The sequence below is a fragment of the Nipponia nippon genome, unplaced genomic scaffold (assembly GCF_047370975.1).
Source record: "Nipponia nippon isolate SJK-2023a ecotype South Korea unplaced genomic scaffold, ASM4737097v1 scaffold_17, whole genome shotgun sequence".
NCBI classification, from domain to species: Eukaryota; Metazoa; Chordata; class Aves; order Pelecaniformes; family Threskiornithidae; genus Nipponia; species Nipponia nippon.
In genome coordinates this window covers 2,791,025-2,817,845 of record NW_028262333.1, presented here as the reverse complement: position 1 = coordinate 2,817,845, position 26,821 = coordinate 2,791,025, and the positions used below count along the sequence as shown (strand labels likewise).

The following is a 26,821-nucleotide window of genomic DNA, read 5'->3' as shown; positions in this document are numbered from 1 at the left end:
GCCCCACAGCCCAGCCAGGCCAGGGGCTGGTGGCTGGCGGTGCCCACCTGGAGGCCATCGCATCCCCCACCCTTTGGCTCCATCCTTGGCTCCTGCACCTCGGGGTCCCTGCCTGGGAGGGGAAGAGGGTGCTGAGAGGTGGAGGGCACGTGGGGACCCCCCGGGTGGGCACAGCGGTGGCCGGGAGCCACCCAGTGAGCACAGCAGTGCCAGGACTGCCCCCGGCCTGTCTCACGCCGGGCAGCTGTCCCAGCTGGCAGCCGAGCTGGCAGCCCTGTCAATAATCATAATTAAAAATTAATACTAATCAAAAGGGAGAGGCAGATGGCAGCAGACACGCGGCAGGGCTGCAGGTGGGGGCGGGGGGCACTGGGGCCAGGGGGGCCCATGAGGACAGGGATGGGGGGGCCAGGGGAGCCATGGGGTGCGGTGGGGCAGGAGGGTCAGGGTGCCGTGGGGTCCGGTGGGGATGGGGGGTGCAGGGTAAGGGATCCATAGGGCACAGCAGCGATGGGGATGTGGGGCCAGCGTGGCTGTGGGGCACAGCGGGGACGGGGACAGCAGCACAGCGCTGGCCTGGCACAGGGATGGGGACCCGTGTCCCCCTCTCCGGGTGGGTGGCGCAAGTTGGTGGTGCCGGGCGCCCGCCCAGGGTCACCTTGCCGGCAGCTGACGTGCAGCCAGGGCTGGGTGATGCTGGTCCGCACCTCGGCTCGGCAGGCTGCCAGCCTGGCCTCTCCCTGCACCACCGTCTCTGATGGCTCCGGCAGCAAGGACGGATCCTGCCTCCTGCCCCCAGCACGCACCCAGTGCCAGGCTGGGTGCAGGCACCCATCCTGCTGTGACAGGTGGGTGCTGCAGGGTTAAAATCCCCCAAAGTAACTAAGGAAAGAGCTGCTGGCTCCGTGGAGCGTGGGCCGGGGAAGAACAGGCAGCGCTGGCTCACTGTGGGAGTGGGCAGGCAGCGCGGCTGCCGGCGCTGGGGCTGTGCCACACCATTCCCGTGGTGCCTGCGCCCACCTCCCTGCCCCACCGCCTGCCCAGGGGCCACGGGGATGCTCTGGGCCCTGGCAGAGGTGACGTGGGCATGCAGGGGACCTCCAGCCCTGGGTACTGCCAGCATCCCCGGGGGGATGGGCGCCCATGAGGTGCCCTGTGCCCTCCCTGCCCACCCTGCTGGGCCCTGCCCAGGGCGCAGGCTGAGCTCACCTGCCATCCATGAGCACCATGGCGTGCGATGAGGGGTACCCAGGGTGAGGGGTACCTACAGCGCACTGTTCCCATGACAACCTCCCCGGAGACAGCAGCCACTGCGGGAGAAGTGGGAGGCGAGGGGCCCACAGACCCCTCCACGCTCAGGCACCTGCGTGGTGGGACTCAGCAGGGCGCAGCAGAGGGGCTGCACCCATGGGTCTTGCTCCCGGCCTTGGGCTCTGCCTGCCCCATCCTGCTCCCTGCCCACTGTCCCTGCAGTGTGGGGCAGGCAGGCATGGCGGTGCTGGCGCTGCCCACCCGTGCTGGGTTTGCATGGGGGGCTTGCAGAGCAGGGTTTGCACGGTGGGATTTGCACGGTGGGGTTGGCATGGAGGGGGTCTGCACGGAGGGGAAGGGGTTAAGTGCCTGCAGGGTTGTCCCCAGTGCCAGCAGCAGAGGATGGGGGGAGAGGGGGACAATATCTCCTGCCCTGCGCCACAGGGAGCCTGTACCTGAGAAGGGTCCCTTGCTGTCACTTCTCATCTGCATGACAGTGGCAACCAGGCTCCTGCAACACAGCTGAGCACTCTCCTTCCCCCGCAGGGACGCAGGGACGGGCTGGCACTTCCCGCTTGGCAGAGGCAGGCAGGAGCAGTGGGCGGGTGGGTTGGGGACAGGGATGGGGACAGGGACAGGATCGCGGCCACAAACCTGCAGGCATCAGACTTTCAGGCCTGGCTGCGGCACGGTGCTGTGGCAGGCTGCAGGCAGTGCCCACCGCAGGCACAGCTGACCCCGCCACTCTGCCCTGGGCCCCCCTGGCCACCATCACTTTGGGGTTTGCTCTGCTGGCCCTGTGCCCTGGCCTGGGTGGCCCTCAGCTGGCTGGCACATCCCCACGGGGCCTGGTCCCCCCGCCCAGGCGCCGTGCCCAAGCTGTCCCTGAGCCTCCACCATGGGCATGGTGCAGCCCGGTCCCTCGGCTCCCCCAGCCGATGCCACCAGCACAGAGGGACCAGCCTGCTCCTCCCGCAACACAGATGCATCCCAACAGCTGGGAAAGGGGGGGCTCCATTAGCACCCCAATGTCCTCCTGGCATGGCACAGGGACCGGCCGCTCTCCTGGCTCGGGGAGCAGCCGCCAGCTCTGTGGCTGCCAGGACGCAGGGCACATGGCGGGCAGTGCCACCGGTGCCTGTCCTTTCCCTCCTGGCCCTGTGCACCCCAATGTTCCTTTGCAAGGGGCTGGTGATGCTGCAGCCCCCAGCCAGCCTCCTGCCAGCACCCAGCCGGGGGGCTGCCAGGCTCCCTGCCCGGCTCCCTGCCCACCCACCTCAGCGCCGCGTCTCTGGCTGGGAGGGCTGGTGTTTCCCAGGCGGTCGATGCGCCCATCGATCCCGCACCGCTCCGTCGGCTGCTCTCCCACCGCCCTGCTAATTAATTGTCTGCTGCTGCTGCTGCTGCGGGAGCGCCGGGCACCCAGGATGCCTGGGCTGCCTGCACCCTGCTCTGCCTGCCCTGCCTGCCCTGCCTGCGAGCTCACAGCCCCTGCCCTACACGGGGTCTGGAGGCTCCGTGGGAGCTGGCACCCACCTCGGACCCACGCCTGACCCACCTGTGCCACAGAGGGGGGGGCTGTGTCAGGATGGGGAGGGGGCTGGCAGGCCCTGGGCTGTGGTGAGGTGCACACGGGGCTGGGGGGGGTTGGGGGGCAGCACATGGTCCCTTTCAGCCCTGTTGGCTGCCCATGTCCAGGACACCCTCACGCTGCTCGCAGCCGTGCCCGCCCCAGCTTGTGCCAGCCCCCAGCCAGGCGTGGGGACAGGGACGGGGACGCTGCCTTTGTGCCGGGCTGTAATGAGATTTCTGCTTGGCTGCCTGGATAGAAAATCCCAGCCGGAGGATGCGAAAAGCCTCTCGGAGCCCTCCTGCCCCTGCCCACCCTGGGGCATCTGGAGGTGCCCCTGCCCCAGCACCCACAGCGCTGCCGGGGAGGTATCGGCACCAGCTCTGGCTTGGGGCACCCGCTGCGCTGGCTGGCACGGGGCACCCATGGGATGCAGAAGCCAGCAGCTTCGCTACCTGTTCACCCCACTGCCCCCGTCCCAGCCCCACGCTGCCACCGGTGCAGCCACCGCATGCCCAGGCCGGGGGTGCCAGGCACACCCCTGGGGACCCCGGGCCGCACAACACCACCATGCCCACCCTCCGTCTGCCCGGGCGCAGGCACCAGCACCCCAATGCCTCTGGCCGCTGCCGCTCTCCGGTGAGGTCCTGGTGCTGTGGCACCACGTCCGCAGGACCCGTGTGTGCAGGGTGGCACCGCGCCGTGCCCCGGCCCCTCCAGCCGCCCCCTTTTCCCCAATGGCAGCGGCAAATCCGTCTCCTTAAAAAGCGGGGAGCGGCTCTGCGGGCGCTGGGGGCTGCAAGGAGCGGGCTGTGCCGGGACGGGCTCTGCCGCGTGTCTTCATGGAGCCCTTCCCGCCCCTGGCGCTGCGCGCCGTTAATCTACTCTTGCAAATGGCTAATTTTGAAAATCCTCTTATCAGAATTAGGTCCTCAACATCCATATTTATTTACTTTTCATTTTCATAATCTTTCTGTTCCTCATGCAGCTGGGCTTGTTCTGGGGCTCCTGGCTCCTTGGCCGAGCATCCCTGTGCAGGATGAGGCCCAGGATGTCCCATGTGTGCTGTGCCATGCCATGCCATACTCTGGCACGTGTCCCTTGCACAGCACACGTGTTCCTCGCACCCTCGGCTCTGCCATCGACACCAGTAGTGCCAGTGCCCGCTCCCCGCCAGAGCACCCTCCTGGCCCCAGCACCCTGCACATCCCGGTCCCTGCCTGGCGCCCGGGTCCCGGCCGCATCCTGCTCACCGGGCCATGCATTGGGCATTGTTTATTCATCAGCACCTTCCCTGTTGGTAACTCAATTAGGCAGACGGCGGTTTTGCTAATACAATGGTGTTTAATATTCGACTTCCTTAAATACCACAAATGGATGGGGAGGCAGCACAGGGGCGATCCATTATACATGAGCTCAAATACTTATTTAAATATTTGATGGGAGTTTAGAAAATCTCGGGGTTGGCCTTGCCCGTGGCTGCCAGGGCCGGGCAGGAGGTCGGGCATGGCACGGGCAGGGGCTCTGCCGGAGCCTGTGATGGGTGGGAGCTGCTTCGCCTCGGCCGGCCCGGCTGGACGTGGCACCCAGGGCACGCGGTGAGAGGGGAGCGGTGCTGGGGCAGTGCCGTCCCCAGGGAGGTGGCAGCCACAGCCCGCGGAGCCCAGGTACCACCGCCCGGGTACCGCCACCCGGGTACCGCTGCCCACCGGGTGATGCCCTCCCTCCACCCCAATCCAATTTCTTTTGGGAGAAAGCCTTGGCACAATGGCTGCAGCACATGGCTGAGCCATGACCACGGTGCGCTGGAGAAGAGAATTAATTTTTAATTCCATCTTAATTACTCTGAGTAATAATCCATTTACAGCACCCAGTGGGGCCAGTGGTTCCGGTCTCCCCCCGGGGCTGCAGTGGTGGCAGGACACCCAGGTGCTGAGCACACTGTGCCGGGGGCACCAGGCCGGGCACTGCTCTCCCCTCCTTGAAGCCCCCAAGTCCCGTGGATCCCCAGACGCTGTGGCCTCTCGTGTCACCCCAGCGGGTGTCAGGGGTCCCAGGTGTCCCCATGGGCATGGGCCGGGCTGGCACAGCACCGGCAGCAGCGGGGTTTGGGGCTCTGGTGGCTGTGGAGCAGGATCCGGCTCATCCACCCCCTCAGCTCCTCCTCGGCAAGAGGGAAAGGGAGCGGAATTGAAAGTGATCTCCCCAATCTGTATTAATTAGAGTCTATTAACTCGTCAGCGTGCCCTGCCGCTTCCAAACTGACGGCCCGGCCACGCCAGCCCACAGCGCAGGAGGGACAGGCAGGGTGACGCCGCGCAGCCTCGGCACGGCACCCGCACGGCACCACACGTCACCGGCACATGGTGAGGGAACCGGGCGAAGCCGGGGCAGGAGCGGGCACACCCAGCACCCCCGGGTGGGCAGGCGGCAGCGCAGGCAGGGTGCAGTGGGCGCCCGAGCAGTGGGAGTGTTGTTGCTGGCACCGCTGGCGCAGCGCCAGGAGCGGGAGCTGGAAGCCGTCCCGGGAGAGCGGCGCAAGGAGCAGATGGGGCTGGCACCACGCCGGGGACCCCGAGCCCCCTCCTCACTGCGCTGCCCCAAGGTGGCCCTGGGCTGGGTGCCCCAGGGGCGTGGGTGCCATCTACACCAGGTACCCCCTCCTTGCCGTGCCCCAGCGCCTGGCTGGGGGGGTCCGGCCGCCACGGGAGCCTGGGCTGAGGGTCCCAGCCCTGCAGTGGAGCTCACCCCGGTTCCCATGGCAGCCCCCCGGGAGCTCACGTGCGGCGCAGTGACTTCAGCAGGAGCAGATGGAGCCGCGAGGAGTAAAAACATCCTGTTTCCATGCAAATGCCACCAGTAATAATGAGCCAGCCTGAAGGAGGGTGGTTATTGCCATGCAGGGGCTCTGCCCACGGGGGGCCGGGGGTCCCCTCTGCCAGCTGGCACCCACCAGTGCCCGTGCGGGATGTGCCGGGGCTCGGGCCACTGCCTGCGGCAGCGCGGCAGAATGGGAGCGGGCACCCATGGGTGCCACCCCGTGTGACCTGCCCTGCCTGTGCACGTGGCCGGTGCACGCCCGTATGGGCACAGGAGGTCCCCAGCAAGGGGGTGATGATGGGAGGTGGCTCTGGCCTCACCCCGGGGCTGCGCTGCCGCTGGCCTCGGCTCTGCCCGGCACTGCCAGTGCCGCACCGGGGCGGACGGAGGCCGCGGTACAGCCGGTGCCACCTGGGAGAGCCGCGCTGGCTTCACACCTGCTTCAGCTCTCGAAGGTGTCAGAGCGGTTGTTAATTGCTCCTGGAGCTGCTAATGGAATTATCGCTTCGCGGCGCTGGGAGCCGCTGCCCGGCCCTGCCCCTGCCTGGCCCCCGCCGCTGGGAACAGGGGGCTGCTCGGCACCGCTGGCGCGGGCTCTGGCTCCCACAGAGTTCGGGGAGCACCTCGGGCACCCCAATGCAGCCTCACCCCCCTTCGCCCCTCGCCCACGCTGCAGCCCGCCTGCCGGTGATGGCAGTGCTGCTTGCCGGGCACCTTGGCTGGGTGGCACCGGTGCCTGTGCCACCCCCTGTGCGCAGGGACGGCGCGGGGAGGGAAGGGGCCACATCCTGCAGCCAGGGCAGAGCCAAATCCCCTGGGAGAAGCTGGGGGTGGGGGGGGGGGGGGAGCTTGGGACCAGACCCCCATGCGCAGTGGTGAGGTGGGGCCCCATGGGTGGCACACGTTTCTGCCAAGACGGTGGCCCCGCTTCCGTGACATTTGCCAGCACAAGCCACTGCACTCACCCACCGGAGCCGCGGGGGCTGGAGGGTGCCGGCAGGACCCTCGTCTCCTGGGGTTGTCCCCCGCACCCACCCGTGGGGTGCCAGGCTGGGCTGGGGGACCCTTGGGCATCACCTGGGAGGCAGCAGGGCCTCGGGGGAGAGCAGGGTGCGGGGTGGGTGCTGTGCCGGGGCGGGGGGCTACCATGCCGGGGGGGGGGGGGGGGCCGTGCAAACCAGGGGTGCTGCTGCGCTCGGGGAAGGTGCGGACCCCCAGGGCCGGGCCGGGGGGGGGGGGGGTGCAGAGGAGAGGGGGTGCGGTACCGGGGGTGCGGTACCGGGGGTGCGGGGCGGGGGGCGGCGGCGGGGGCGCGCCCAGCTGTTGCGCCGTCCCTTCCGCGGGCGGGTCCGCGTTCGCCGGCCCCGCATTGGCGGCGCCCGGGCGGAGCGGAGCGGCGCGGCGGCGGGCGGCAGCAGCGGCGGGGCCGGGCCGGTGGCGGTGGCGGGGCCGGTGGCTCCATGGCCCGCTGAGGGCGCCGCGGAGCCCGGCCCGCCCTGCTCCCTCGCCCCGCGCCATGGGTGCGCGGCCGCGCCGCCGCCGGGCCCCCGCCGCCGCCGCCGCTGCCGCCGCGCCGGGGCCGCTCGGTGCCCTGCTCGCCGCTGCCCTCCTCGCCGCCGCCGGTGAGTCACCGGGCTCGGGAAGGGGGGGGGGAGAGCGGCGGGGACCCGGCACCGAGCGCTGGGCAAGGTCACCCGGGGAGCGGCGTCCTGCGGGGAAGCGGGTGCCCTCCCGGGGCCGTTCCCGGTGCGGGGTGCCCCCCGCTCGGCTGCGGGGTACCGGCGGGGGGGGGGGGGGATGTCCGCGGGGTGCCGGCTGCCCTCCCGGGTAGGGGACGTGCGCCCCTGCCCCACGGCAGGCACCGCCGCCCCATGCCCACGCATGGCCGCACACGCGTGCCCAGCCCGGCACTGCCCCGGCCGCTGCCCGCACTGGGGGGGCTGGCACTCGCCGGCACGGCTCCGCTCCCCCGGGGCCCTGCAGCCGACCTGCCCCACGCACGGGGTCCCTGCCCCACGCACGGGGTCCCTGCCCCACTCAGAGCATCCCTGTCCCACGCACAACATCCCTGCCCCACGCCCAGCATCCCCGCCGTCCCCATCACCCGGGGGGACCGTGGAGAGGGGGGACAGCCTGGAGGGGTGCTGTCACCCCGCGTGGGTGGCCGTGGCGTGGGGCGGGGGGGGCGGTGCGGGGCTGCGTCGGTGTTGCTGCAGCCGCGGACGGTCCGGAGCCCGGTTGTCCCCGGCTCTGCCTCCCCTGCGGGCAGGAGCCGGTGCGGGGGGGAGCGGCTGGACCGGAGCCCCGGGGCTGAGCGGCAGCGGGGCCGGGCCGGGGGGCCGGGGGCGGGCGGGGGGTGCCCGGGGCTGGCGGCTGGCGGCGGGTGTCACGGCAGCCTGGAAGTGGCGGCTGCAGACAAAGGACCGGGCTGGGGGCGGGGAGCTGCGTGGGGCTGGACGTGCACTCTGCGGGGGTTCCGGGGGGGGGACACCCCCTCTGCGTCCTGGGGACCCGGCCCACCGACCCTCCGACCGCCACCGGAGACGTCCCCGAGCCTGGCCTGGGTGCGCTGGGTGGGCACGGCGGGCACCCGGGGGGGCTGCAGCCCCCCGTGCTCCCCGCACCCGGCCTGGCAGCCCGGGGACCCCACGCCCAGCACTCCCAGTATGGCCCCGTCTGCAGGGGGACACTGCAGAGCCAGCGAGGTGGGTGACACAGTGGGTGGGCACCCCTTGGGTGCAGGGGACCCCATATGGAGGGTGCTGTGGGTACCGACCCCCAGCTGGGCACGGAGCACTGCTGTTCCCACAGCACCCGTGGGGCCGTGGTGACCCACAGACGGAGGTGGGGGACAACGGGACAGGGGGTGCGCCAGGCCACCCCACGCCGGCTCTGCGGCGGGAGGTGTGGGGGGGCCCGGCCGTGCCAGCACTGACTCGGGGCAGCGCGGCGCAGGAGCTCGTCCCCGCCGCTGGCTTGGCAGGCAGCTCACAGCCGGCCGCGGCGCGACTGAGCCCAGCCACCTGCGCGGCCGCCGCTCGGCACAGACGTGGCAGGTCTGGGCCTTTGCGCACTGGGTGCTGCTCCAGCCTGGCATGGCATGGCACGGCATGGCACGGCAGGGCACCCAAGGGTGCCGAGGCACAGGTTAGGGACAGGGGAACCCAGGTATCCAGGCGATGGGTCCCTGCCTGCAGCCATGGTGGAGCATCCCCGGTGCGGGCTGCCTGCTCTGCTGCTGGTGCCCGCAGGGGAAGGGCGAGAGCTCACCGGCGGGCAGCAGTGTGGGGCGAGCACCCGAGGCACGGGGGCTGCCCACCCTGACTGCCGCGCTGGCACGTGGACAAGGGTGCAGGGACAGGGTCCTTCCCCGGAGCTACCCCTGGCCCAGCGCTGCCATGGACCCTTCCCCTTCCCCTTGGCATCTGCGGCAACCGGTGCCAGGCCCCAGCGCATCTCCTGCCCCCGGGCTGGCACTCGCCCCAGCGAGTGTGACCCACACTGGCACCCACCCCAGCTCCGGCGCCACACACGAGCCACACGGTGCCGCCGGCTTCACCGGGCTGCCGGGGACCCTCAGGCTCCAGTGGGCAGCCCCCAACCACTGCACCCCACGACGTGGTGCCCTGCAGCCTGGCCCCCGAGGTCGCTGCATCCCATCAGCACCCCACAACCTGTGCCTGGCTGGGCACCGGTGCCTCCGTGGGGTGGGCAGGAGGGCAGGGCGGCGGGCAGCGCTGGCGCGCGCCGGGCAGCCGGGAAGCTGCCGTGCCGGCTGTCAGCGCGAGCACGCGGCAGACGCAGCCCGCCCAGGGCTGTTTGTTCTGGCTCGGTGCCACGCAGGGCTGGCACTACATCAAACCGTGCGGAGCCTGGCAGGTGCTTGCAGGAGGGGACCGGGGCGCTGGCGGTGCCGTCAGGGGCTTGGCACCCCCAGCATCACTGCGGGCACCTCACTGCCATGGGTGCGGCTGAGCGCCCATCCTACCTGGGTGGTCAGCAGCGCCCAGGACCACCCCGGGACTGGTGCTGGTGACCGAGGGATGATGGCACGGGGACGTCCCGCCGTGCCCTGCCCTGCTCCCTCGGTGCCAGCACCGCTCCAGCTGTCGGCACCATCTCTGCTCCGTGCGTCGCGTGTCTGCCCAGGGGCAGGCTGGGGTGGGCTGGCTTCAGACAGTGCAAACTGGGACCCCGTCCTCATCACAGTCAGGCCCAGTTGCCCAGTACCCCTTGTCCCTGCCGCCTGCCCGCTCTTTGGGTGCTGCTCCTGGGTGGGTGTCGGGCAGATCACATCCCACCCTGGCCCCCCCGAGACCCTGCCCAGCCTGGGGCTCCTGCCCGCAGGATGGAGGTCTGGGGTCCCAGCCCCCTCCAGCCGCAGGGTTATGGGGTGCCGGGGCTGCCATCACAGCCACGCACCACCCATGAGTGGGAGCGGGGGAGGCCGCAGGGCCGGACCCTGGCACCCAGGACCATTGCGTGGCTGGAGGGGCCTTCCCCCGCCCCCCACCCGGCTCCCCCCTGACTCCAGCAGGGATGCGGGGCTGAGGGTGACCTTGACTCTCCTCTCAGCGGGGCCAGGGCTCAGCGGGAGCATTTGCTCTTCACTGTCAGTTAAAGGAGAGCTGGGAAAGCCACTTGGCTCCCCGGGCTCGGGATCCCAGCGACAGCCCCAGCACATGGGGCTGGGCCAGTCCCATTCCCCCCACACCATCCCAGTGCCAGACTGGGGGAGCCCCCCTGGTCCCCCACCGAGCCGGGGCCAGGATGGGACCCTCTCCCCGTGCAGTGCTGCTGGTTGGCACGGCTTGGGACGGGTCCCCTGGGCACGCTGGGTCTGTGTGTGCCACGGGGCTGAGAGGGGACTAGCTCCATGGGTGCCCGCGGAAGGGTGCCCAGCACTGGGTGCCAGGGCCGGTAGCCCCCAGGCAGGCAGAGGTGGTCCCTGGGGAGGGGCTGCCACCCCCAGCTGCCTTTACTGGCACCGTTGTCCCCAAACCCCGGGCACAGGGCGGTGTGGGCCAAGCTTGGGCATGTCTGGGGCCATGCAGCCCCCTTGGCGGGTGCTGGGGTGGGCCGAGGGCGCAGCCCGCCGGGAGCCCTGCCCGCCCTGGCACATGCTAATTGCATGTAATGGGGAGAGCGTTATCAGCTCAAATCCGTAATTAGGCAGCTCTATTGTCATGCAAACCCGCCTGACTAATTCATTCATAACGAGCACTCGCTTAATCAGCGCCCAGACGCTGCCACGCGCTCGCTGGGAGACATGCACCCTTGGGCCCCCGCCGCCTCCACCCGGCCTCTCCCGTGGCCGTGGGGCTGGCACATGTGGGGCACATGCATGGGGGGCCAGGGCAGCGGCCGGCTGGTGGAGAGGTGAGGGAAATTGGGGACGCGGTCCTGGGGCAGGCGGGGGAACCCCCGGGGGCACCGTGCCCGTTGGAGCACAGGGGACGATGCGTTGGCACTCTGTGCCCATCGTCGTGTTGTTCCCGGTGCTCGCCACGTGCCAGGCTGGCCGGGAGCCGGGCTGTGCTGCCCGGTGTTGGCATCCGACCCCGCTGGCTCCCTGCCCGGCCGGGGCTGGCACGGCTGGCGTCACCATGGGGGCTGCGCGGGGTGGGGAGGTGGGTGCAGGGGGAGCGTTTGCCGATGCTTGGATGCCCCACGTGAGTGTTGGAGCCGCCGCGGGCAGCTGGGCAGTGCCAGGCAATTCCACAGCCCCTGGCTGGGCATCCCCTGAGGGCAGCACCGGCTCATCGCGGCTCCGAGCCAGCCTCTCCCAGCAGGATGGTGCCCGGCTCAAAGCCTCAGATGAGCTTTTTGATGGTGGTGAATCATGGCAGCTCCCCTCCTCTGCGTCCTGCAGAGAGCAAAGTGCCAGCGGTGGGGACCCCTGTGTGCAGGGCGATGGGCAGGGCTGGCACCCCCAGGCTTCCCTGGGCACCGCTGGGCATCCTCTGCCCTCCCCCTGACGCCCAGCCTTCCCTCGTTTAGGCCAACGCAATCAGCAGCAATTATTGCTTTAATTACCTGCTGCTGGGGCGCAGGCCGGGCGCCGGAGAAGTGCGAGGAAATCTTTCATGTTAATGGCGTGCCAGGCCTGGCGCGGGCGCGATGGATGGGGCGCCAGCTGGGATTGAATCTGCTGGCTGCAAAGGCTGTGGGGATTTGGGGAGGTCCCCGGAGGGGGGCACAGCCAGGGAGGGCAGGTGCTGGTGTCGAGGTCCCCACTGCGCCAGGCAGGGGTGCAGGCAGGGGACGGGGGGCAGAGGGAGGCTGGGGCAGGGCTGCTGGCAACGGCTCGGTGCCGTGCTGTGGACAGCCGATGCGCTGGGCCCGGCTAGGCAGCAGCGTTCGCGGCGGACCCGTGCCATCGGAGCACTCTCCTGCTGCAGGCAGCTGCCTGCTCCCTCCCGGGGGCTGCTGTGCCGAGCGGGCACACACCGGTGTGCCGGTGCCGGGGCTGGCGCTGCTGCAGCCGCCGGCGGGCAGCCTCTCTTCGCCAAGAACACGCTGACCTTCCCAGCGTCTCCCGGCGGCAGGCACAGAGGCACCCGGCTGCTGCTCTTGGCCCTGCCGGTGAGCATGGCACCGGTGCTGGGTGCCGAATCAGCCCCTGGGGGACCAGAGGGACCAGGCTGGGGGGGCACCCACTGGCATGTGGTGGGTCCTGGCAGTGCCCCCCCAAGCTGGGCAGCGAGGCTTCCCGCAGTCTCTCCCTGCCCAGTAGCACCAGTTCACCTGCTGTTTCTGATGCTGGGGGGCCCAGGCGCTATGGTGGGGGGCCAGGCGCTATGGTGAGGGGCCGTGCGGCCACCCGGGGTGGCAGCGGCTGGAGGGCATGGGGAGCAGGGGGCTCTGCGCAGGGGGAGCGGCTGGGGGTCCTGCAGTGCTGGGGTGAAGGAGGGTGCTCAGAGCCCGTAGCGGGGTGCCCCCATCCCCTCTGCACCCCGAGGTGGGTGCCGCAGCCCCGCTCCCCGGCCCAGCCCCCAGCACCCTGCCCCTTCGCCAGGCCTGCCGGCACGCTCCTTAGCCCATGTGGGTGGGGGATAATTGATAATAAAGCCCTGCTTAATGCACTGGCTTTACCGGCCGTGATTTATCAGCGCTGGTAGCCAACCACGCTCCCAATTACCCCTCCAGCTGCCGAGACAGTGGCTCGCTGCAGCCGTGCCTCTGCCACGGTGGGTGGGGGGGTCCTGGGGGCGAGCAGGACCCCACACCCTACTGTCCCCCGGTCCCCGTCCCTCATCCCCACCGAAGTTCCCCGGTTCCCTTTGCCAAGGTGACATAAGCATCTCGCCTGTTTCCATGGCAACGCAGCGGCAGGTGAGCGGCGAGGCCGACGCGGTGCGGGAGCCGCCACAGCGCCGCGTGGGGGGCCGCTGCCCACGGGGCACCCACGCTGCACCCGCGCCCACGGGCTGGGGGTGCCCACGCTGTGTGGGGTGTCTGTGGCGTGGGAGGGGGACCCACGGTGCGTGGGGGTGGCTGCAGGGGGAGGGTGCCCGCGGGGCATGGGGCACCCACGGTGCGTGAGATGCCTGTGGTGTTTCGGATAGCCGTGCTGCGTGTGGTGCCTGCGGTGCGTGGGGTGCCCGTGGTGCATGGGGCGCCCACACCGCAGCCCCTCCACTCCCTCGGCAGGACCCCAGGCCAGCTCCGGCCTCCTGGCCGTGCCGCATGGCTTTGTCCACGACCGCACCACAGCGCAGAGCCCCGCCGGTGCCCAGCGTGGTGCCAAGCAGCAGGATAGCCTCCCACCCCGGGGCTCTGCGGGGCGCCTGGCAGCCCCCCCGGCTCTGCCGCTCGCTGCATGTCCCCAGCTTCATTTGCTGCCCGTGGTCCCACGCCGCCCGCAAGGCACCCGACACCCCGGCTGGGTGCGGGCACCCAAGGGTGCCCAAGCAGGAGGTGCGGCGGTGCGAGCTGCGGGTGCTGCGGCGAGCTGTGCCGCAGCCGGCACTGGGGACGGCACCGCGCTGGGGACTGCAGCGCCTGTCCGCGCCGTGACCCCCCGGGCCGGCCCCGGGCTGTGGCTGGGGGGGTCGTTAAACCAGTGAAATATGAAATGCCTGTATATCCCCGACAGGGGTTTTAATTAAATTAATTGCCAGCGACATTGTAAAAGTGCTGATGGGGTAATAACCGGCGCGTTATGGTGGCCGTTTATCTTCCCCGCGTAAATTAGCTGCCGCACCTTGCCCGTCCCGGCGGGCATCGCGGCGGGCTCACTCGGCACCCGCTCCCCGGCTCGGAGGGGCCTGATCCAGCTGGGGGGAGCAGCGGGGCCCGAAGCCCCCCGAGGGACTCAGCCAGGGCCTGAGGGACTCCCGTGTCCCCGTGTCCCCATCCCCATTGCGCAGGCGGCTGTGCCAGGCGGGAGCTGGCCGGGGTGGGCATGGGCAACGGGGGTCCCGCGGGTGCGTGGGGGGCGGCGGGCGGTTGCCAAACGCAGGCACTTAATTACTGCGCATTCCATCCCATTTAATTGCTTATTAAATCCTAACCAGCCAATTAGCAGCAGCAATTACAGCTTCATTCAGTGACACAATCGCTATTTTATCGTTTGTTAATCAAATGCTTATTTAGGGCCCTGGTTTATTAACTCTTTCCGCAGTGGGTGCCGGCGGCGCGGGGGGAGCGGGGGCACCTGGCCGTGTCCGGGCTGGGGGACGCAGGCACTGTGTCCCACATGCCATGTCCCCAGCACTGCAGTCCCTGTGGGAACCCTGCCCTGGTGCGTGGCACCCGAGGTCCCCAAGCAAAGCTGGGGGATGCCAGACCCCCCCAAGGGACGTGTGTGCAACCCTGAGCCACCCGAGCCACCCTGGGGACGCTGGGGACAGCCAGCCCCCGTGTGCCGCGCCTGTGCCCGCTCCGAGGTAGGTGCCAGCGGCACAGGACGGGGCCCATTGCTGTGCCACCCTGCCGTGTCACCAGGGCACGGGGCGCACACCCCACCGCTCGCCCTGCATCCCTGTGCCACCCCAGGGCGCGGCAGAGCAGGATGCGGCCCCCGGCCGGCGCCTCGCAGCGTGCTGGGGAGGGGGGGCGGCGGGCGCCCCGGGAGGCGTGAGCGATGGCCCTTGTTGGTCACACTACATTTCCTTTTCATTAGCGCTAAGTGCAGACATGAGGGATCGGCGCGGGTTCAGCGGGCGCAGCCACCGCGCGGCTGCTCTCCCTGATAGATGGCGGGGCCGGGAGGGGGCTGCCACATCGCCGGCAGCGTGGGGCGGCGGCGGGGCATGGGGCCACTGGCACAGGGCCTCCCTGTGCCGGGCGATCGCCCAGCCCAGGCACGCCGGAGGTGGCCGAGCCCCTGTCTCCCCACAGGTGCTCAGCAAAGCGCGACCGTGGCCAACCCGGTGTCCGGCGCGTCCCCAGACCTCCTGCCGCACTTCCAGCTGGAGCCGGAGGACGTCTACATCGTGAAGAACAAGGCGGTGAGCCTGGCCTGCCGCGCCACCCCCGCCACCCAGATCTACTTCAAGTGCAACGGCGAGTGGGTGCACCAGGGTGACCATGTCACGCAGCACAGCACCGACCATGGCACCGGTGAGCGCCGGCGGGAGGGACAGCACCGGCCCCGGTCACGGGGAGCCACGTGCGCTGCTCTTGGCGGGGGGATTGTATGGGGCTGGGGCCGCGGGGCCCACTCCCAGCGTGCCGGTGTTGACGTGCCACCCGCCGGTGGCAGGGCTGCCGGTGATGGAGGTGCGCATCGAGGTCACCCGCCAGCAAGTGGAGAAGATCTTTGGACTGGAGGAATACTGGTGCCAGTGCGTGGCCTGGAGCTCCTCCGGCACCACCAAGAGCCAGAAAGCCTTCGTGCGCATCGCCTGTGAGTGCCTGCGGGTGCCCGGAGGGGGTGCGGGGTGCTCCCCCCAGGCCCCCCGTCACCCCTGCACCTCCCCAGATCTGCGCAAGAACTTCGAGCAGGAACCGACAGCCAGGGAGGTCTCCATCGAGCAGGGCATCGTGCTGCCATGCCGCCCTCCCGAGGGCATCCCCCCCGCCGAGGTGAGCCCCCGCGGTCCGGCGGGTCAGGATGCGGCTGGGGACGCCCCTTGCCCATGGGGACGCCGTGGGTGCTCCCCGAGGGGGTGGCCCAGCCGGGCACCCGGTGACATCCCTGTGCCCCGCAGGTGGAGTGGCTGCGCAACGAGGAGCTGGTGGACCCGGCGCTGGACGCCAACGTCTACGTGACGCCGGAGCACAGCCTGGTGCTGCGGCAGGCTCGCCTGGCCGACACCGCCAACTACACCTGCGTGGCCAAAAACATTGTGGCCCGTCGCCGCAGCGCCTCCGCCGCCATCACCGTCTACGGTACGACCCCGCCATGCCTGTCCCTGCCATGCTGCCCCGGTGTCACCCTCCCCGTCCTGTCCCTCCCCACATCCCCCGTCCCGGCGAGGCGCTGATGGGTCCCTCTCCACCCAGTGAACGGCGGCTGGTCGACGTGGACGCAGTGGTCGGGCTGCAGCACCAGCTGTGGACGGGGTTGGCAGAAGCGGAGCCGGACCTGCACCAACCCCACGCCCCTCAACGGGGGGGCTTTCTGTGAGGGCCAAAACGTGCAGAAAACCGCCTGCACCACCCTCTGCCCAGGTACCCACCCTGCCCGGGGCACCGCCACCGCCCCCGCCGTGCCGATGCTGCACTCCCCGCTGCACCCATCGCAGTCCCTGTCCCCCCAGGTGTCTCGTCCTCTTGTCCCCTGTGTGTCCGTCTCTGCCGGCCCCGGGGCAGGGGAGGGGGATGGAAGCAGGGCGCTGACCCCTGGCTGTGCCCGCAGTGGACGGCGCCTGGTCGGAGTGGAGCAAGTGGTCGGTGTGCGGGACCGAGTGCACCCACTGGCGGAGTCGGGAGTGCTCGGAGCCGGCGCCACGCAACGGGGGCCGGGATTGCCGCGGCCCCGAGCTGGACACCCGCAACTGCACCTCTGAGCTCTGCAGCCACGGTGAGTGCGTTGGGGACGGCGGGGGTGCCCATCAGGACGGGCATGCGGGGGATGCCCGTGGGTGCTGACGCCCTGCCCCGCGCAGCCGCCTCCGGCGCAGAGGACGTGGCGCTGTACGTGGGGCTGGTGGCCGTGGCTGTGTGCCTGGTGCTGCTGCTGCTGGTGGGGGTGCTGGTGTACTGCCGCAAGAAGGGGGGCCTGGACGCCGACGTAGCCGACTCCTCCATCCTCACCGCCGGCTTCCAGCCCGTCAGCATCAAGCCCAGCAAGGCCGGTGAGCAAGGGCTGCGGGGACGGGGCTGTGCTGGGATGCGGTGTCCTTTGGGACTGGGGGGCGGCCATGCCCCTGGGGGGACCTTGGGCAGGAGCTGTGTGCCCCGGGGGGTCCCTGGGCTTGAGTGGGGGCTCTGTGCCCTATGGGACAGGGACGCTGTATCTTAAGGGGTCCCTGACTGTGGGGTCAGTGCCTTGTGCCCCATAGGGTCCCAGGTCCCTATAGGGCCTGTGCTCTGGGGTTGGTGCTGTGTGCTCCGGGGACCTCAGGGGTGGCTGTGCCTCAAGGGTCTGCGTCATGGGGCAGAAGCTTGATGCCCTTTGGACCCCAGGGGTGGCTGCGGCCCATAGGATCGCTGCTACGGGGCAAGCGCTGCGTGCCCCATGTCCCCTGGGGCCGGCTGTGCCGCCGCGTTGCCGGTGGGGACCCCCCATCCCTGCCATGCCTCGGTGCCACGGTCCCCTGCTCTGTGCCGCAGACAACCCCAGCCTGCTCACCATCCAGCCCGACCTCAGCACCACCACCATGACCTACCAGGGCTCGCTCTGCCCGCGCCAGGATGGCCCCGCCAAGCTCCAGCTGCCCAGCGGGCACCTGCTGAGCCCGCTGGGTGCCGGACGGCACACACTGCACCACAGCTCGCCCGCCGCCGAGGGTGCCGACTTCGTGGCCCGGCTCTCCACCCAGAGCTACTTTCGTTCCCTGCCCCGCGGCACCACCAACATGGCTTACGGCACCTTCAACTTCTTGGGGGGGCGGCTCATGATCCCCAACACAGGTATGGTGGGGTGGGCGCGGGGTGCCGGAGCATCACCTCGTGCGGGCGGGTCCCCGTGGGGCTCACCCCACCGCCTGCACCCTCCCGGTCAGGTATCAGCCTGCTCATCCCGCCCGATGCCATCCCACGGGGGAAGATCTACGAGGTCTACCTGACCCTGCACAAGCAGGAGGAGGTGAGGTAGGTGCCATGGCCAGGGCTGCCGGGGCATGGGGCTGCCCAGGGGCAGGACTGGCTCCGCTCAGCTGCCCCCATCGCTGCCCCAGGTTGCCCCTGGCTGGCTGCCAGACGCTGCTGAGCCCCATCGTCAGCTGTGGACCCCCTGGGGTCCTCCTCACCCGCCCCGCCATCCTGGCCATGGGTCACTGCGTGGAGGCCAGCGCTGAGAACTGGAGCATCCGACTGAAGAAGCAGTCGTGCGAGGGCACGTGGGAGGTGAGCGCCCGCCGTGGGGCTCGAGGCGGGTCGGGGTTGGGGATGCCCATGTGCGGGGTGCATCTCTGCCTGGGTGTCGCAGGACGTGCTGCAGCTGGGCGCCGAGCCGTGCACGGAGCTTTACTACTGCCAGCTGGAAGCGCAGGCTTGCTACGTCTTCACGGAGCAGCTGGGACGCTTTGCCCTGGTCGGGGAGTCCCTCAGCATGGCGGCCTCCAAGCGCCTCAAGCTGGTCCTGTTCGCACCGGCCGCCTGCCCCTCGCTCGAGTACAACATCCGCGTCTACTGCCTCAGCGACACCCAGGATGTCCTCAAGGTACCGGGGGGGTCCCCGTGCAACACCCCCCCACCCCAGCCCAGGGTGAGGGCTGCGCAGGCAGGGCTGGGCTCCCGGGGTGCAGCAGCAGCTCCTGCCCGACCGCTGCCTGTGCTGGCAGGAGGTGATCCAGCTGGAGAAGCAGCTGGGGGGGCAGCTGATTGGAGCCCCCCGGGTGCTGCACTTCAAGGACAGCTACCACAACCTGCGCCTCTCCATCCACGACATGCCCAGCTCCCTCTGGAAGAGCAAGCTCCTTGCCAGTTACCAGGTGAGGAGCCCGGCCAGTGGATGGGGATGGGGATGGGGGGGTGTCCCTGCCACCCGGACCCCCACCCACCCATCGCCCCGCCGCAGGAGATCCCTTTCTACCACATCTGGAGCGGGCTGCAACCCTTCCTGCACTGCACCTTCACCCTGGAGCGCCTGAGCCCCAGCACCTGCGAGCTGGCCTGCAAGATCTGGGTCTGGCAGGTGGAGGGCGATGGGCAGAGCTTCACCGTCAACTTCAACATCGCCAAGGTGAGGGCAGGGCTCGGGGGGGGGTTCCAGGGGGTGACCCTGGGATGGGCTCGCATCCCCTCCCGCTCACATCCCACCCCCTGCCGGTGCTCTCCCCTAGGACACGAGGTTTTCGGACTGGCTGGTCCCCGACAGCGAGGTGGGCGCCCCGGCCCTGGTCGGCCCCAGTGCCTTCAAGATCCCCTTCCTCATCCGCCAGAAGATCATCAGCAGCCTGGACCCGCCGGGCACCCGGGGAGCCGACTGGAGGACGCTGGCCCAGAAGCTCAACCTCGACAGGTAGCCCGGGTTGGGGACAGCGCTGGGGACGGGGACAGGGTGGCATGGTGGATGGGGGACGGGGAGCTTCTGGACTCATCCTACACCTACGGATGGATGCTGGAATGCTGTGGGACCCTGGGAGCGGGGTGGTGCCCGAGGTGAGGCCAGCACGGGGCTGGTCCTGGGGTGCGGAGCCATCCCTGTGCCCTGACGTGGTCCCTCTCTCCCCCCCGCAGCCATCTCAGCTTCTTCGCCTCGAAGCCCAGCCCCACGGCCATGATCCTCAACCTGTGGGAAGCGCGGCACTTCCCCAACGGCAACCTCTCGCAGCTGGCTGCCGCCGTGGCCGAGGTGGGCAAGCAGGACGGTGCCCTCTTTGCCGTCTCCGAAGCCGAGTGCTGAGTGCGGCGGCGGGGGTCCCAACCCCGCTACCAGGGAACCACCGCCATGGGGCAGGGGGGGGCCCCGGCCGGCCCCCGGGCCCCCGCTGCCCCACAGCCCCCGGACCCCTTGCGAAAGAGGGATGCCTGTGCCCCACGGCGGACGGGCCACCCCCCAGCGCTGCGGCGACGGGGCTCAGCCCGGTCCCGGGGGTCCCACAGCCCCGTGGCGGGGGGCCGGGGGGACGCTGGGTGTGCGTCGTGCGTGCGGTGCCGTCGTGCTGTCTGCGTGTGGGGCCGGGCGGCCCCGGGCCCCGTGCCGTGTTGTGTAAAGACCGTTTTTTTAATTCTGTATTAAGTGCATTCAAGTATTTACACTTGGCCTTATGTACATAGCGGTGCCGCGGGCGGGGGGTCTGCCGGACGTGAATGTAAATAAATTCGATATATATTGCTACGTGGGGCTGTGCCCGGCCGTGCACTGCCCCCCGCCACCGTGTCCCCCCCCCAGGAGTCAGAGGTGCGGAGCAAAGCGCTTTATTGGGGTGATGGTGGTGGCTGTCCCTAGGGCTCGGTCTCACGGCAGGCCACGGCCGCCACGAGCGCGGCCCCTTTCCCCGAGCCGTCCTCCGACTGCAGGAAGGTGACGGTGCAGTTGGGCGCCAGGTCCCGCAGCATCTGCTGGAGGTGCTGGGAGAAGCTGGGGGGGACAGGAGGGGAGGGTGAGGGCCAGTGCCCCCCACCCCAGGCACCCCATGGCTCCCCCAGGCCCCTGCCGTAGTGCGTGGGTCCCCGATGGGTGCCCGCCACCCCGGCCCCACTCACTGTGGGTGCATCTTGTACAAGGTGCCGTCCACCCCGACGGTGATGGCCAGCTGGTCCAGGCCCCGGTTCTCCCGCATCTTCTCCACCACGGCGGCCAGGCCGGCGGCGCAGAGCTGGGCGGCTCGCAGGGACACGGTCTGGCACACCTCCCGCACCAGCACACTGTCCTCAAAGCTGGCCTGCAGCTCCAGGTCCTCCAGGATGGCCTGTACCTTCCGCAGGGCCAGCCCATCGCTGCCCCAGACCAGGGGCACCATTAGCACCGCCGTCCCCATCACCGTCCCCATCTCCATCCCACGGGCTGGAGGTGGCATCACCCTGCATGCACCCATCGATGTAGCATGGCTCCCTCCCCCAGGGCTCTGCCTTCACAGCCCCCACCGGAGGGAACCCACCGGAGCCCAGCACTCACATCTCGATGGTGGAGAGGAACTTGGTCTGGAAGATGTCCCTGGTCTGGAGCTTGGGGCAGGGTTTGCCACGGAACAGGAGCTGTTTCTCCACCAGCGCCAGGAGGACGTGGCGCACGATCTCACCCAGGTACATGCCGCTGATGAGCTTCTCGAACCTGCCCCGGGCACAGCCCTGGCAGCCTTAGCCGGGCACAGCAGCCCCCACCCGGCCCCCTCCCCGCCCAGGGACCCTCGCCCACCTCTGTTTGCCAGCGTTAATTGTTTTCTCGTCCACCAGCCGGTCGTAGTTGGTGAAGATGTCGTCCAGGCAGCCGTTGTCCCCAAAGGCCCCCCACTCCATGTTGATGCACATGCGGCCCTGCTCCCCCTCCACGGTGCCCACGTTGCGCATCTCCTCCATGTAGCAGGCATTGGTCCCTGTCCCTGCGGGCCACGTGCTGGTGTCACCCCCGCCACAGCCCCGGCAGAGCTGCCTGGCACCCCGTGGCCAGGCCGTGCGGGCTGGTGGCGAGGGGATGGGCGACCCCCCCGGGTGCAGAGGTGCTCCTCACCCACGATGAGGCCAATTTCACATTTGGGGTCGTCGTAGCCACAGGACATCATGGTTCCCACCGTGTCGTTGACCACGGCCACCACCTTCAGCCCTAAGTGCTGCCAAACCGGAGACGGGGACACGTGCAGCTTAGTGGCACCCAGCTGGCTCCTGGGGCTGGCACCGCCTGGGTGCAGGGTGGCACCCTGGGGACAGGGGACAGGTCCCCAGCTCTTCCCTACCTGTTTGCGCTGGGCAGCCTCCCGCAGCAGCTGGACCACGTCCTGCCCCACGCAGCCCGAGGCGCTGAAGCCTTTGGTCCAGCACAGCAGCACTGCCTGCAAGAGAGGCAGGAGCAGGGGCCGGGCGGCCGCCTCGTACCCGGGGGCCCTCCCCATCTCCCCGGGGCTGGAGCTGCCCCCTCACCTTATCCAGGCCCAGCTGCTGGCAGGGGAAGGAGAAGGTGAAGCCGAGCGGCAGGACCTGCTCCATCAGGGCCTGCTTCAGCTGGAAGTCCATGATGCACTCCATGATGTGGTCGAAGAGCTGCGGAGAGGAGGCATGGCTCAGAGGCCAAGCTGGGGCGAGGCCGTGGGGGTCTCCCATGGGCCCGCAGGCAGTGAAGGGGGAGGCAATTACCACCCCTTGCCCCGTCCTGTGGCCCTGGGCCCCCAGCCTCACCGCCTCGCCGGTGCCCTGCATGATGGTGGTGGGGATGACGTAGATCTCGCTGGCCATGCGGATGCCGTCCTGCGCCACGCGTACCACCAGCACCCGGAAATTGGTCCCCCCCAGGTCCAACGCCAGGAATTCACCTCGCTCTGCGGGGAGCCAGCACAGGGCATCAGCGGGGCCACGGCCTCCCCGGCACCCCCTTCCCCAGGCCCCCGGCCCTCACCGGTGCCGTCGGGCGTGCTGCGGACGTAGGTGGGCAGCATGCGGATGGAGGCGTTGGCGTTGCTCTCCCGGCCCAGCCCCAGCTCCATCTCCTGCCTCATCAGTGCCTGGACGCGCTCTAGGTCGGTGCGGCTGAGCCGCAGTGGGGCCAGCAGCCGGTCCACCTCGCGGCGATGGGCCGCCAGGCGCAAAGCCACCGCTGTCACCATGGCCGCCCCCCGCCCAGTCCCATCCACCGAGGGCAGGAGGGTGACCATGCACTCGGGGGCCAGCAGCCCCGTCACGCTCTGCAGGATCTCCCTGAACCTGCCGGAGGAAGAAGAAGATGGCGAGGGCAGGGCGTGAGGCATCCCGCTGGGGTGGGACCCCGCCAGGAGCCCCGTGTCCCTCCTCACCTGCTGTAGCCCCGGTACAATTCGCCGTCCACCCCCACGTTGACCACCAACCGCTCCAGTTCCCGGCTCTGGCACATGTGGCTGAGGATGGCGGCCAGCCCGGCAGCGCAGAGCGCGGCGGCGCGGCTCACCACCACCCGGCAGATCTGCTGCACCCGGCAGCAATCCCGCTCGCTCGGCCGCAGCCCCAGAACCTCCAGAGCTCTCCTCGCCTTGGTCATGCCTTCCTCACTGCTGCAAGGGCGAGCACAGCGCTGGGTTACGGGGCCACCGGCTCGCGGCCAGGGGCACCCACCCATCACCCCCCTATCCTCCCACCCGCAGCACCTCCTGGTCCCCTGACACTCACTCGATGATCTCCAGGACCTGCTGGGTCTTGAGCACATCCTTGGTCCTCAGGACGGCGACATTGCTGCCAGTGAAGACCACTTTTTCTGCAGCAAGGGTGATCAGCGTGTGCCGGACGATCTCCCCCAGGTACAGGCTGCCCACCAGCTTCTCAAACCTGCGTGCAGCCCAAGCGGGGGTCGGTCATCGTCCCCTGGCACCCCTTGGCCCTTTGAGAGCACCCAGGAGCGTCGCAGGGGGCCACGTGCTCCCGTTGGGGGGCCCCGGCGTGCTCAGGGATGGCCGGGGAGCCCCAGGGACCCTGCCCTCGCTGAGGGGGTGGGAGCACCTCTTCTCCCCGGGGTTGGAGGATTCCTGGTCCACGCGCTGGTCGTAGGGGGTCAGGATGTCGCTCAGGGTGCCATCGTCGCCGAAGCAGCCCCACTCGGTGTTGACACACATCCGCCCACTGGTCTCCTCCGCCATCTCCACCTGCTGCGCTTCGGCCATGAAGCAGCTGTTGGTGCCCGTGTCTGCGGGGAGCAACGGGGCTGAGCACCGGCACCGCACCCCTGCCTCAGCCCCCACCACCCCGGCACGCTGGGTGCCTGCTCCTCACCCACAACCAAGGCGACCTCACAGGGTTCCCCCCCCATGCCGCAGGTCATCATGGTGCCCACGGTGTCATTCATCAGGGCAACGACGTCCACGTGGCAGAGCTGGCCAAAGCGGGGGCATCGTCAGCCCCTCCGCGGGGGCAGCCACCCACCAGGCCCCCCCACCCCACGGCCCCCCACCTCCTGCTTGTTGATGGCCGACTGCAGCAACTGCACGACGTCCTTCCCCTCCACGTCGCTGCAGCTGAAGCCCTTGGACCAGGAGATGAGTTCGGCCTGTGGAGAGCACGTGGCCGAGCCGTTGGCCTCCGCCACCGGGCCGGCTCCGCTCCCCGCCGATGATGTGCTGGGGGGGAAGCCGCCGCGGCCGCGGGGCAGGGTTGTCCCGCTCACGTTGTCCCGCTCACCTTGTCCAGCCGTGTCTGCCTGCAGCTGAAGGGGAAGACGAAGCCCAAGGGGAGGCGATGCTGGGGGCTGCCGATGCCGGCCAGGAACTGGCACACGCATTGCGCAATGAAGTCAAAGAGCTGCAAAGGCACGGCCGGGGTGAGCGGCCGCTCCCCCTTACCCAGCGCCCCGGCTGCGGGAGGCAGCCCACAGCCCCAACGCCAGCCTGGAGCCCTGCCCAGCCTCCGTGGTGCTGGGCAGCCCAGCACCAGCCACCCTCTGCCACGGCCTCCTCGTACCACTTCCCCCTTGCCCCGTGTGATGTCCCCTGGCACGTTGAAGATCCTGGACATCATCTGGGGGCTCTGGTTCCCGTCGCCCAGGAGGGTCACCCACAGGGTGCGGACGTGGCTCTGGCACAGCTCCACCACCAGCAAGTCGCCCCTTTCTACAGGGGAGCAGAAGCGGTGTCAGACGGAGACCTGCCCTGTGGCAGATCCCCCAAATCTGCTCCTCACCCTGTCCCGGGGACGCTCACCCACGGGGGAGGCTCCCGAGAGCCTGAGACCACCGCAGGGGCCAAGGGAGCCGGCTCCTGGCCTCTACCCCCGCACCGGGAACTGGCAGAGGCAGCGCAAGGGCAGCTCATGGACCCCGTAACTGGCCGGAGACCGGTGCACCCCTCCCCGGCACCTCCAGGGCCACGTCCAGCGAGGCGTGCGGGGCCGCAGGTAGCAGAACAGCCCGTCCCCAGGCCGGGCCGTCTTACCGGTGCCGTCAGGCGTGGAGCAGATGTAGGTGGGCAGCATCCGCATGTTGGCCTGCGCGTGCGTCTGGCGGCTCAGCCCCTTGCGCATGGCCTGCATCATGCGGCCCTTCACTGCCTGCAGCGTCTCCAGCGGGATGGTGAGCTCCAGCAGGGCTCGTTGTACCTGGGGGCGGCTCGTTAGGCCGGGCCTAAAGGGCAGGGGATGCCTCTCGCTGGGTGCGGGACAGGGACAGGCCTTACCGGCGTGCAGGCGGGACCATCGCTGCGGTGGCCCAGCTGATGGCTCGCTGGGGACCTGCGCGGAGGGAGGTGGCGTGTCACCCGCCGAGCCCCGGCCCGCAGGACAGGGCTCACGCTGCCCGCGCCCAAGCACGCGAGCGGGGCTGGGGGGTTCCCGTCTCCGGCTCTGCCTCCCACCTCCCCTCCGCGTCCCCGTCAGCCGTGGTTTCGACAGCATCGTCACTTTGCAGTGTCCTTCCACTGCAATCGCGACCCGGCAGCCGGGGGTAGAGGGGACAGCCGTGCCCCACGACGGCGATGGCGCACAGGGCGTCCTCGGGGGCTGCGGGAGAAGGGGGCTGCCCCCACCTCGCCCTGCCCGCCTCTCCCCTCCACCTGCAAGAGGCCGGAGGGTGGTCTCTCCCCTGCCCGGGGAGGTGCAGCACCGGGGGGGGGGAGGCTCCCCACGCCTGACTTTGCTCGGCTCCTGCCGGGCCGCAGCCCCTCACCGATGGTTCAGAGCCGGGCCCAGGCCCCGCCGGGGCAGGGTGTCCGGGCTGGGGGTGGCGGGGCTTTGCTCCCGGGAGGCCCTGACCGCTCTGCCGTAGCGGGGCAGGGCTCCGCGGCGCTCGGGGCTGCCCATGGCGGCGGGGCCGGTTGCGGGGCGGGCGGCGGCGGCGGGGGGGGGAACGGGACCGTTGCTAACGCCGCTGCCGTTGCCCCCGGCAACAGAAGCAGCGCCCGCGGGCGTCCCGCCTCGCCATTGGCCGGTTGGCCGCGCCGCTGGCCAATGGGAGGCCCCCTCCCCGCGGCGTCGGGCCGCGCACCGCGGCATCGCCCTCCGTTCCTATTAGCGCTCTTTTAATGAGCTCTGTCGTATTAATTAAGCAGGACAGTGCCCGGTGAGGGGCTCCGAGGATGCTCCCGGGGAGCGGGGGACCCCCCCGGCCCAGCCCGGGGGTTCCATCCCGCCCTCGCAGGCTGCGGCGGCCGCAGCAGGCAGGGCCCTCCCTGCCCCGGGGACCGGGCGGCCCGGGGGACAGCAGGACACCAGGGACACGGGGACAGCGCGGCCGTGGCTCCACGGGTCCGGTTGCAGCTGGCACCAAGGTGCCCTCGGCTGCAGCGCTGGTCCGCAGAGCAGCAGGCACCGCAGCCGGGGGGTCCCGGGGCTCACACCACCCCCAGAGCCCGAGAACAGCCCGCGGAAGGGTGATTTTGGACCCACCGTCTGCTGTTCCTCCCCTCCAGCGCCTCCCGTTCCCCAGAGGAAGACAGCAAAGCTCCTCCGTGTTGCTGCAGTTTCATAAAAACATACATAAATATATTTCCATTTCTTTAACAGAGAGCAAAGCTGCACAGGCACCTATAAAACACACAGTCACTTCACCCGGCGCTCCCGGTTGTATAAAACATATAAAAGGAGGTTGGGAGAACAAGGCTGCGGGTGAAGCAGGGGTACGGCGGCACGCAGACCCTCGCCGGGGCACGGGGAGCTGCCGGGGGGGCCCGCCGCACCCCCGGCCTCAGAACTTGCGCTTTCTCCGGCGGCAGCCTTTGGTCTGCTGCTGGCTGCCCAGGCGAAGACGCACGTGCGGCTCCAAGTCCACCATGCAGTCCGTGGCTTCTGAGAAGGAGACGTTGAAAGGAAGGTGGCAAAGGGAGCTGGGGCTGTCCGCTGCCAGCCCCCTGGCTTCGGCTGAGAGCGAGGGAGGGGACTGTTGGTCTCCTAGTCCAGCGAGGGGGGTCCCCGCGTCAGCACCTGCAACAAGAGCGCACGTCAGCCCTGCCGGGCCACCCTCCGGCGTGAGGGGCACCCCGCCACCCGCCCGGGGAGCTCGATGCCTCTCGGTGCAATGGC

The 26,821-nt window shown here is 69.9% G+C and overlaps 3 protein-coding genes across 24 annotated transcripts in view; 1 reads left to right on the top strand and 2 right to left on the bottom strand.

Annotated features, from left to right (window-relative positions):
- Positions 1–7,157: 7,157 nt before the first annotated feature.
- UNC5A (unc-5 netrin receptor A) lies at positions 7,158–20,040 on the top strand. Its single transcript, XM_087753830.1, has 16 exons — positions 7,158–7,263; positions 14,987–15,208; positions 15,351–15,494; positions 15,570–15,673; positions 15,799–15,979; positions 16,094–16,261; positions 16,449–16,613; positions 16,699–16,887; positions 17,366–17,665; positions 17,758–17,845; positions 17,932–18,100; positions 18,183–18,416; positions 18,538–18,687; positions 18,774–18,938; positions 19,039–19,217; positions 19,436–20,040. The coding sequence occupies exons 1-16, from the start codon at positions 7,158–7,160 to the stop codon at positions 19,599–19,601; spliced, it is 2,730 nt and encodes a 909-aa protein (XP_087609956.1). The 3' UTR covers positions 19,602–20,040.
- Positions 20,011–26,324, bottom strand: HK3 (hexokinase 3). 7 transcript variants are annotated; one of them, XM_087753804.1, is made up of 19 exons: positions 26,189–26,324; positions 24,982–25,036; positions 24,742–24,904; positions 24,272–24,420; positions 23,993–24,112; positions 23,766–23,861; positions 23,588–23,687; positions 23,318–23,501; positions 22,991–23,146; positions 22,642–22,875; positions 22,248–22,552; positions 22,031–22,170; positions 21,776–21,895; positions 21,592–21,687; positions 21,369–21,468; positions 21,057–21,240; positions 20,817–20,972; positions 20,405–20,638; positions 20,011–20,279 (listed from the first exon to the last, which is right to left on the bottom strand). In XM_087753804.1, the coding sequence occupies exons 1-19, from the start codon at positions 26,278–26,280 to the stop codon at positions 20,144–20,146; spliced, it is 2,820 nt and encodes a 939-aa protein (XP_087609930.1). In that variant the 5' UTR covers positions 26,281–26,324; the 3' UTR covers positions 20,011–20,143. The 7 variants fall into 7 exon arrangements, with proteins under 7 accessions (XP_087609930.1, XP_087609931.1, XP_087609934.1 ...); XM_087753805.1 differs by having other exon boundaries at positions 24,275–24,420; XM_087753808.1 differs by lacking the exon at positions 26,189–26,324 and adding an exon at positions 25,470–25,590.
- The window catches only part of UIMC1 (ubiquitin interaction motif containing 1), a 39,008-nt gene continuing 38,434 nt past the window's right edge, over positions 26,248–26,821 (bottom strand). For 13 of the 16 annotated variants that reach the window (XM_087753812.1, XM_087753817.1, XM_087753829.1 and 10 more), the window contains one exon: positions 26,248–26,722. In XM_087753812.1, the coding sequence (XP_087609938.1) occupies positions 26,487–26,722 (236 nt within the window). In that variant the 3' untranslated portion in view covers positions 26,248–26,486. The remainder of the gene's footprint in view (positions 26,723–26,821) is intronic. The other 3 variants (XM_087753824.1, XM_087753827.1, XR_015703867.1) reach the window with 3 other exon arrangements.

Bases quoted from the DNA above. Each gene is read 5' to 3' on its own strand.
- HK3 (XM_087753804.1), bottom strand. From the start codon at position 26,280: ATGTATGTTTTTATGAAACTGCAGCAACACGGAGGAGCTTTGCTGTCT. The intron at 24,421-24,741 runs GTAAGACGGCCC...GCTCCCCTGTAG, and splicing joins CTCCACGCCTGACGGCACCG to AAAGGGGCGACTTGCTGGTG. The intron at 20,639-20,816 runs GTGAGTGCTGGG...GGTCTGGGGCAG, and splicing joins TTCCTCTCCACCATCGAGAT to CGATGGGCTGGCCCTGCGGA.
- UNC5A (XM_087753830.1), top strand. From the start codon at position 7,158: ATGGGTGCGCGGCCGCGCCGCCGCCGGGCCCCCGCCGCCGCCGCCGCT. The intron at 15,209-15,350 runs GTGAGCGCCGGC...CGCCGGTGGCAG, and splicing joins CAGCACCGACCATGGCACCG to GGCTGCCGGTGATGGAGGTG. The intron at 16,888-17,365 runs GTGAGCAAGGGC...TCTGTGCCGCAG, and splicing joins CATCAAGCCCAGCAAGGCCG to ACAACCCCAGCCTGCTCACC.